Raw genomic sequence first — 10,040 nt, forward strand, 5'->3', positions numbered from 1 at the left:
TGAAAGACAACAGCTGAAAGACAATCCTAAAGATGCTGTCACACAAAAATAGTAATACTTACTCAAAATACTGTAATCATAACCACACAAGTACACAAAGAGACAAGAATATTAAAAATGGTATTTAACTATGTTAGAGTTGATAGGTATATTGTATTGCAGCGTTTTGGTCACAGAAGAGCCACACTGGATTTCAGATCACTATCACTATCACTTTAAGCTAAGGCTTTGACAAATATAATGTATTCACTGAGAAACAAAGAGCTACCAACATGGTTTGGCTCAACACTTTATTTATTAAATATCCCAAGTGCAAAAAAACAATTTCCAGCTAACGACTCCATTGTCAACAATTATCCAGGATTTGTGGACCCCGTTCTTTCTCGCAATGAAGCTTTTGCTCCTTGGCCGCAGATGTGGAAGGGTCAAACAACTGCATTCCTATCGCCCTGTGCAGAATCAACAGTGGTCTGGGATCTTAATACAGGCGCTCTTATGTACATGCGGCCAAACAACACAACCCTGATGGAGGCAAACATTTGTTAGAAGTGCACAAAAACATCTGGGTCCCTGCTTTAGTATGAGGAGTATTTACATATTTGATACACCATACTGAGTGCAATTTGACTTCTTCTGAATGAACAGAAGAATTAGCATTTTGGGGTTGGTGGTAAACAAGTAAAGAATGACACATGGTTTAACATGATTCCTTTTTACTGTCATTTTTCATAATGACAGGTTCCCTGAAATGCAATTTCCCTATAATACACATTGCGAGAAAGAGTGTCAATGACAAAGAGTTGGTTGGATGCCTGAATACCGGAGTCAGGTGTGTCCTTTGTCCCAACCTGCATTTCTAGAATAGAGGAGCTAACTTCCTTCTGAGTCGTCCTCCTGAGTCGTGCAGAAACTGCCCTACAACAATAATCCAAACCGAAACAGTTTGATACAACAAACGCTGCATCGATTTGGTCCCAGTTGATCCCCATCCATCACAAAGCAGGCCTTGTACCGTTCAAATCATGGCTATTGCGTCAGGCCCAGATCCACGACACAGCTCTGCATCCAAGGTTAAACAAAGTTTCATAGAACTGAGCTTCAGTCAATCTCTACCCCTGGACACGGCGTCTCTTCTCATCCCTGTGTCCCTATAGTCTCCTTGGGTTGTCCAACAATGGATCAGAAGACAGGTTGGGGGCAGAAGCCCTCATCTCCGCCCTCTTCTCCGCCCTCAGCAAATGCATGGCGGGCTGGTACGGAGGCTTGCAGCTGGTCCTGAAGGACGGAGGCAAGTCCCTGGTCACGTCTCGCTTGGACATCATCTCCATGGGGTAGCTGTTGGGGGCGTGGTTGTCGTCGTAGCCGGCGTGCGTCTCCTGCGGCATGCCTCGGGTCCGCTTCTTGAGCTTGTTGGCGCAGCGCGCCACACGCTTGGAGATGAGGTAAATGATCTCGCAGATGTTGAGCACGATGCACAGGGCCGAGGCGCCCACCATGAAGTAGGTGAACACCTTCTTCTCCGTGGGATGGCCGATGTAGCAGTCCACCTTGTTCGGGCAGGGGGACACCTCGCACTTGACCAGGCGCGGCAGGTAGAAGCTGTCGTAGATGTAGTGCAGGATGTAGAGGAAGGCCACCTCGATGGCCGTCTTGACGAAGAGGCTGATCAGGTAGGTCCACCACAAGCCGCCGTGCTTCTTGCCCGTGTTGTTGTACAGCTTTTTCTCCTCGCCGAACTTGATGCGGTACTTGCGCTCGCGCTCGTCGCGGTACGCCACGTGCATGACCACCATGAAGGAGGGGCAGGTGACGAAGATGAGCTGCAGGGCCCACAGGCGGATGTGGGAGATGGGGAAGTAGTAGTCGTAGCACACGTTGGCGCAGCCGGGCTGCTTGGTGTTGCAGTCAAAGTCCTTCTGCTCGTCGCCCCACACCCGCTCGGCCGCCACGACGTACACCATGACGCGGAACACGAACACGATGGACAGCCATATCCGCCCGAACGCCGTGGAGTACTTGTTCACACCGCTCAGCAGGGATTGGAAGGTCTTCCAGTCCATGACGTCGGCTGGGTTTCACGCCGGCTCTCTACAGAACCTCCGCTCTTTCGTTTTTGACTGACTTGAAGACCTGAATCCAGAGGAAAACACGAGGGGTCAAGGTTGATGACGGATGAAGGGTTAATATAATATATATATATATATCTGGTAGACACTTTTATTCAAAGTGTGTTGCAATATCCCAAGAACGCACATTCTTATCCCAAGTGGGAATCAAACCCCTAACCCTGGCAGTGTAGCTGCTCAACCAGTTGTGGTCGACATGGCAAACGATAGCATGTCGTCTTGAATGTGTATCTAACAGTTGTAGTGTGGTATAGTGTCATCTATTGACTGTATGTCCTCATGGTGACCATTACATTGTAACACCAAAAAGCTACTTGTGCCAAGAAATCTAAAACCCATGAGAAAAACAAATCGTCTTTAACTAATACAATTTCACAACATCTCTCTCTCTCTCTCTCTCTCTCTCTCTCTCTCTCTCTCTCTCTCTCTCTCTCTCTCTCTCTCTCTCTCATAGGCCTATGTATAGTTATTTTGTTGAATAAAACCTTGCTAGGCCTACAAGCTACCATTAATAACAGTGGTTATAATTATCACAATTATGATGACCACGACCAAAACCGAACATTCCTTCACGCACATTTAATCTAATTTGGTAGGGCTGCCTATCCGTTAAAGAGGTAATTTGATCATTACATTTATGTAAAAAACAGTTACCTATCAGTGTATTCATTTACAGCGTATTATAACCCTTTTATGGGGGAGAAATGCCACATTACTTTCTCAAATTCAATCGCGGCAAACTACTGGAGTAAACGAAAGATACAAAAGAGGCAACCAGCCACTTACCAAAAGTTTTCTCAATTCATCATGTCCAAGGCCGGGTGGACGTACAGTCTAATGTTTATATGGCAAGTATAACTGTTAGTTTTTTCTCTATTTAGAAAAATTGTATTAATACTGAGATGTTTTTACTCCACATAGGGAAACCAGCCGTCTTCAATGCGCAGTGGAGCTCGCCTGTGGGTGGGGTTAAGGTGTGAACAAGATCTCTCTCTCTCTCTCTCTCTCTCTCGCTCTCTCTCCCCCCCCCCACCCCCCCCCCCCCCACCCCCCTCTCTCTCTCTCTCTCTCTCTCTCTCTCTCTCTCTCTCTCTCTCTCTCTCTCTCTCTCTCTCTCTCTCTCTCTCTCTCTCTCTCTCTCTCTCTCTCTCTCTCTCTCTCTCTCTCTCTCTATTTCCCCCCTCTCTCAAAAAAATGTTTTTATCCAAACCTATTGCCATGCGTGCAGTAGACTATATTGCAGCAAAAACACTCACAGTATGCTCTATATCGACTATCAAGCCTTTACACGTATCTACCAAAAACGAATTATTGTCTGTCCGCTACAACTCACGTTTTTTTGCGCAACCGTCTCTCGAAACAGGCTTTTGTTCGTGACTTGTTGAAACTTGTTACAACACTTCTCTGCGTCAGGAGAAGCCTGCAGACAAGCCTGTAGCAGACACACCCTGAACATCGTTAGGAGCGGACCTCATTCATCAGGTAGTCTGCCAAGCAGTCCGAGTTCACTTCCTGCGTCGATTGTCAGTTTTCCACAAGCATCCACCAAAATCATTCGGCTTTGAACAACAACAAAAAAGAGAATGAGGTCTTTCGGGCCATTTACAAAGACCATGGTGGTCTGCTTTACATTTAATAACAAATCTCTGATTTAGTTAAAGTCCATTACATTTCACACGTTTTCACAAAATAAAACAAAAGGCCATGTTTAATTAGGACTACATGGCACGAATTGGATAGGATAACATTTATGTAATAAGTAGGCAGTAGTGGATAACTACATATTTGTATACTCGCGTGTTGCTCACATATTTCGAATAGACATTCTTGTATCATTTTCGCGAAAGATAAACCGGCGACAGTATCTGAAAAGGGGATTGAATCTCGAGTAGTGTTTTGAGCACGAAAACATCTGCCATAGCAACTTGCTGGAATTCATCATCAATGGTTAGTGGCTCCTTTGAGCGAGATGAAGAACTGGTTCAGGCTGTCTGCCCCGGCGCGCCCAGAGGAATGCACACGGTGACTCAGCCCATGCGAGCTAGTGTTGGCGTTAAAAAAGCAACAGGAAACCTCAATTGCATGGTTTAGTTTGGGACTGTGGCACGATGCTGGGTTGGTAGGCCTACTGGGGTTCTGACACAGAGGAAAGTTCAAGGTGATCTGTGCATTTGTCGTTCCATCTTTGTCAGTGTCGAGGGGAAGGTTAACATGATGTCGTTATCCTCCGTTCGTTTTCAGTAACTGAACAAACACTTTTCATCTCATGTAAATACATACCTTAATAGCTCTTTCAACGGGTGCCACACCCCGCCGTCTTTCCATCCCGATGAGTCAAGCTATGGACTATCCCCCGCCTTTGGCTTAAAAAAGAACCAATCATTCAGAACAATGGGGATTGGTGGTTGATTCTATTGCAATATAATTGTGTTAATGAAATAGTCAATTTCAATGCATCATATTAGTAATAACTTTTATGACTCATGATCCTAAATGTGGAGTGGCCAACCATGACTATTTTGTCTGCAATGAAAACATTGTGATGTTCCTTCCATTATTATTATATTCTGTATATATCTTGCTTTCAAGGTGAGCTTGGTATAACACAGCCTACCTATCTATCTTGATTACAATTAAACAAGAATTAAAAAAATACTTAAACTTGGATTTGAATAATAATAATAATATTCTTTATTTACAAAAATGTTTAAGAAGCATCGTTTCAAATAAAATAAAATAAACATCAATAAATTCCTGATGCATAAACATCTTCCCAGAAAAATACATCAACTGGGTTTTTTTTCTTGTCTTCAATTTGTATACCTCAAAACATTGCTTAGGGTGTGTGTGTGTGTGTGTGTGTGTGTGTGTGTGTGTGTGTGTGTGTGTGTGTGTGTGTGTGTGTGTGTGTGTGTGTGTGTGTGTGTGTGTGTGTGTGTGTGTGTGTGTGTGTGTGTGTGTGTGTGAACCAAGTAAGAAATTGTAGCCTGTTGGCCTCGAACAAAAAACAGCCCTGGTAACAGAAAAACATAATTGTATCGTTTAAGATATGGCAACGAGTGATTGCATTTATAGGAAGGAACATTTTTAATCATTGAAATTTCATTTTGATCGAATCCTACAACTCTCCTTTCGCACCAACTTGGTATTTTTATTCCACGGTTATGGAACCTTGTCTGTAAACATGAAACCAACTCAACCTTTAAAGAATGAGCAGAATCTGTATCCCTGATGGCTTACATTACAACCGCGCCATCCTCCCATAGTCCAGAACATTCATCGGGAGGCTAATGCGCATAACAACACTACAGCAACAGTAGCCGGTGCCATTGTCAAAAGGCGGGACAGGGAGGAGTTTAGAGGTGTGGATTGCAGTGGACCGAAGGGGGCCATCCGCCCTCAAGAAAGACTGATCTGTAGTGTTTACTGCCACCCCTCCTGGAGTCCATCGTCCCAGAAAAGACCTGCAGTGCACCCAGCTCCTCATGGGGGGTTGACCTCCTCATGTGGGCGTGACCTCCTCATATGGGGGGGACCCTCTCATGACAGGGGGACCTCCTCATGCGGGTGTGACCTCCTCATATGGGGGGACCTCCTCATGTGGGGGGGACCTCCTCATGGGGGGGTGACCCTCTCATGACGGGGGGGACTTCCTCATGTGGGGGTGACCCTCTCATGACGGGGGGGACCTCCTCATGGGGGGGTGACCCTCTCATGACGGGGGGGACCTCCTCATGGGGGGGTGACCCTCTCATGACGGGGGTGACCTCCTCATGCGGGTGGCGAGCCCTCCTCATCTGGGGGTGACCTCGTCCGAAGCGACGGCCACGCTGTACGACGGCGCAGGCGTGCCGGGGAGAACCTTCTCCACCAGCCTCAGAGTGTTGGCCTCCACCAGGTTCCCGCTCTTGCCCCCCGCCAGCGAGGAGCCCAAGTCCCTGGCCTGCTGGCTCTGGTGCGAGCGGTGCTGCTGGTGCAGCTTCACCACGCCCTCGCGGCACTTCTTGCCCACCAGGTACACGATCTCAAAGATGGAGAGCAGGATGCACACCATGCTGGTGACCACCATGAACAGGGTGAAGATGCGCTTCTCGGTGGGCCGCGCGATGTAGCAGTCCACCGTGTTGGGGCACGGCGCCTCCACGCACTTGACGAGCGAGGGGAAGTCGTAGCCCTCGTACATGTAGTAGATGAGGTACACGAACACCGTGTCCACGCCGATCTTGAACACCAGCGTCAGGACGTAGGTCCACCACAGGCCGCCGCGCTTCTTGCCCGGGTTGGCGTACAGGCGGCGGCAGTTCTCGCCGTGCTTCGCCTTGTTCTTCTTCTCCCGCTCCTCGCGGTAGGTCACGTGCATGACCACCAGCAGCGAGGGGCAGGTGACGAAGATGAGCTGCAGGGCCCACAGGCGCACGTGGGACACGGGGAAGAAGTGGTCGTAGCACACGTTGTGGCAGCCCGGCTGCGCCGTGTTGCACTTGAAGTCCTTCTGCTCGTCGCCCCACACCTTCTCGGCGGCCACCACGAACACCATGACGCGGAAGAGGAAGACGATGGAGAGCCACACGCGGCCAAACGCCGTGGAGTATTTGTTGACCCCGCTGAGGAGGCCCTGAAGGAATGCCCAGTTCATGGTGAGGCTGACTCACGCAGGCTTTCCTGCCTGCTTTTCCGGAACCAAGGGCAGGAGAGACTCCTCACTCTCGCTCGCACTTAGCTGAGATGTCCCAGTGAGCCTTCAAAGCGAAGTCTCAGGTTATCTAAAGGCGTGAATACAAAGAGTAAACGTTGGTATCAATGAGCCACTAAATTCCCCCCCCCAACCACACACACGGACACACACGGACACACACGGACACACACGGACACACGCACACACACGCAGATACACACGCACGCACACCAACGAGGAGACATTAAACTATTCACGATTATAAACTTTGCAATCTTTTGAACCAGGGCTATCCACAGTTTTACAGTGAGGAAATAGGCACAACGACTTCAATTGAAGCCTAGATATCTTGCGCGTCTGCGGTAAATCGCTGTCTTTATGGAATCCGCGCTTTAAAGCGTCGGCTTAAGTCCACGTAACTTGTAGGGGTACAGCCTAATTAACGAAGAGATAGCCGATAACTGTAACAAAGGAAAATACATAAACTATATTCGTTATTTGAAGTTTGTACTCACAATAGGGACCTCAGCAGTGTCGAGAGGGAAGAAAACGTTTTCGCAGTGATACAAAAAAAAAGAGCGAAAAAAACCCTCAGGATCTTGCTCAACCGCATAGTGCAGGGGTGGAGCAAGGCATTTCTTCCAGCTACAAAAAAAACAAACCTGTCCAGGTGTGGTTTTAAAACGATGCTCTACAGCGGTTCACCCACTAGCGTCAGGAATGGTTAGGGCTCGGTGAAAAGTACTTACTAGGTACCAGGCGTAGGTTTAGGTGTGACGCTTGCCAAGAATGTCAACAAACTACAACAAACAAAGTGATTGTCCCTTGCATAAAATGTTATCAAGAGGAAAATGTCTTTCATGTGGTGTCGTCTTTATAGAACAAAATTATCTTCAATTATACACGTCTGCCAAGCAGGGACGTGGGAAGTGGAGGTGTAGGGTGCTGCAGCACCCCCCCTGGCTGTAACTGCAAGTAAGAAAGTTTTCTGAACAAATCAATACTTTTCTTTTTTTTTTTGTATAATTTTGATCATACAACATGATTTTTCATAAAATTATTTTTATGATATTAATGGTTATCATTTCATATTATTTAGAACATTGTCTGTGTAGGCTGACGTAGGCTATGACGCACAACGTAGAACTGTCCATAGCTGAATATGGTACTATGCTGATTTTACATAAGCATGTTGGTGTTCAACATCTGTTGTAGTGAACATTATAAAACTGGTGTAAAATGTTGCTGCCATATTAATAGACACGTTGAATGTTATAGTTTTGATTCTCGAATCCCGCGCGTAAACTGGTTGGCAAAAAAAGAGCAAAGACGGACGGTTCACTTGACGGAGAAACCGTCACTTCCCTTATATCAGACAACTCGTAAGGCTTTCTTTTATTGTCACTTTCCTTTGTAAACCTTTAGAAATAACCTCCTGAATCCTTGATATAACGCTGTGTATAATCCGACTCGCAACAGCTTGTCGGCATGTTGTTAGTGTGTGAAATTCAGCACAGTGTCAGCCGAGTTGACTCTAATTTCCAAATTGTTTACTTGCTAACGTTTGTGAATAACAGTGGCTAGTTGGCAGAACTCTTTTTACACACCAGTAGAGTGTTTATCAGAGCAGAGCCCTGAATGTGACGTCACCCTTCATCTCACCTCTGTAAACAATGGATGTTGAGCAGCATTTATTATGACGTCATTATATAGACTCTCTCTCAGCACGCCCCCCTCGGACTGACTTCCCGCGTCCCTGGTGTTACCCCCTATGTTTTATTTGCTACATTTCAACAGTGTTACCCCTTATGGGTTTTTCACACGACAGATAAAAAACGACAGTGTTTCCCTTATATTTTATTTGACAAAGACAACAGTGTTACCCCCTATGTTTTTTTTCATGACGACCAATAAAAAAACAACAGTGTTACCCCTTATGTTTTTTTTCATGAAGACCAATAAAAAACAACGGTGTTACCACTTATGTTTTTTTTCATGACGACCAATAAGAAACAACAGTGTTACCCCTTATGGTTTTTTTCATGACGACCAATAAAAAACGACAGTGTTACCCCTCGTGGTTTTTTTCATGACGACCAAAGAAAAACAACAGTGTTACCCCCTATGTTTTTTTTCATGACGACCAATAAAAAACAACAGTGTTACCCCTTATGTTTTTTTTCATGAAGACCAATAAAAAACAACGGTGTTACCCCTTATGTTTTTTTTCATGACGACCAATAAGAAACAACAGTGTTAACCCTTATGGTTTTTTCATGACGACCAAAGAAAAACAACAGTGTTACCCCCTATGTTTTTTTTCATGACAACCAATAAAAAACGACAGTGTTACCCCTTGTGGTTTTTCATGACGACCAAAGAAAAACAACAGTGTCACCCCCTATGTTTTATTTGATAAATATTGACAGTGTTACCCCTTATATTTATTTCATGACGGCCGATAAAAAACAACAGAGTTACCCCTCATGTTTTTCCATGTTGACCAATAAAAAACAACAGTGTTACCGCTTATGTTTTTTTTCATGAAGACCAATAAAAAACAACGGTGTTACCCCTTATGTTTTTTTTCATGACGACCAATAAGAAACAACAGTGTTACCCCTTATGGTTTTTTTCATGACGACCAATAAAAAACGACAGTGTTACCCCTCGTGGTTTTTTTCATGAAGACCAAAGAAAAACAACAGTGTTACCCCCTATGTTTTTTTTCATGACGACCAATAAAAAACAACAGTGTTACCCCTTATGTTTTTTTTCATGAAGACCAATAAAAAACAACGGTGTTACCCCTTATGTTTTTTTTCATGACGACCAATAAGAAACAACAGTGTTACCCCTTATGGTTTTTTTCATGACGACCAAAGAAAAACGACAGTGTTACCCCTCGTGGTTTTTTTCATGACGACCAAAGAAAAACAACAGTGTTACCCCCTATGTTTTTTTTCATGACAACCTATAAAAAACGACAGTGTTACCCCTTGTGGTTTTTCATGACGACCAAAGAAAAACAACAGTGTCACCCCCTATGTTTTATTTGATAAATATTGACAGTGTTACCCCTTATATTTATTTCATGACGGCCGATAAAAAACAGCAGAGTTACCCCTCATGTTTTTCCATGTTGACCAATAAATTACAACAGTAGCACGCCTGTCGTCGATTTTGCGGGGATCCATATATGTGCTGTTTAGAGTGTTAACCTCCAAACTTAACAATGC

The 10,040-nt window shown here is 45.2% G+C and overlaps 2 protein-coding genes across 3 annotated transcripts; both read right to left on the reverse strand.

Moving 5' to 3' along the window:
- Nucleotides 1-276: 276 nt before the first annotated feature.
- Nucleotides 277-4,662, reverse strand: gjb3 (gap junction protein beta 3). 2 transcript variants are annotated; one of them, XM_030356266.1, is made up of 2 exons: nucleotides 3,460-4,662; nucleotides 277-2,130 (listed from the first exon to the last, which is right to left on the reverse strand). In XM_030356266.1, exon 2 carries the CDS (start codon nucleotides 2,058-2,060, stop codon nucleotides 1,149-1,151), a length of 912 nt encoding a protein of 303 aa, XP_030212126.1. In that variant the 5' UTR covers nucleotides 2,061-2,130; nucleotides 3,460-4,662; the 3' UTR covers nucleotides 277-1,148. The 2 variants fall into 2 exon arrangements, with proteins under 2 accessions (XP_030212126.1, XP_030212125.1); XM_030356265.1 differs by lacking the exon at nucleotides 3,460-4,662 and adding an exon at nucleotides 2,913-3,133.
- Nucleotides 4,663-5,189: 527 nt separating this feature from the next.
- Nucleotides 5,190-7,675, reverse strand: gjb10 (gap junction protein beta 10). The gene is made up of 2 exons (XM_030356267.1): nucleotides 7,317-7,675; nucleotides 5,190-6,889 (listed from the first exon to the last, which is right to left on the reverse strand). The coding sequence occupies exon 2, from the start codon at nucleotides 6,760-6,762 to the stop codon at nucleotides 5,920-5,922; it is 843 nt and encodes a 280-aa protein (XP_030212127.1). The 5' UTR covers nucleotides 6,763-6,889; nucleotides 7,317-7,675; the 3' UTR covers nucleotides 5,190-5,919.
- Nucleotides 7,676-10,040: the final 2,365 nt, after the last annotated feature.

Source organism: Gadus morhua, chromosome 5, assembly GCF_902167405.1.
Source record: "Gadus morhua chromosome 5, gadMor3.0, whole genome shotgun sequence".
NCBI lineage: Eukaryota > Metazoa > Chordata > Actinopteri > Gadiformes > Gadidae > Gadus > Gadus morhua.

Excerpts from the sequence above, each read along its gene's own strand:
- gjb3 (XM_030356266.1), bottom strand. The coding sequence starts at position 2,060 with ATGGACTGGAAGACCTTCCAATCCCTGCTGAGCGGTGTGAACAAGTAC.
- gjb10 (XM_030356267.1), bottom strand. The coding sequence starts at position 6,762 with ATGAACTGGGCATTCCTTCAGGGCCTCCTCAGCGGGGTCAACAAATAC.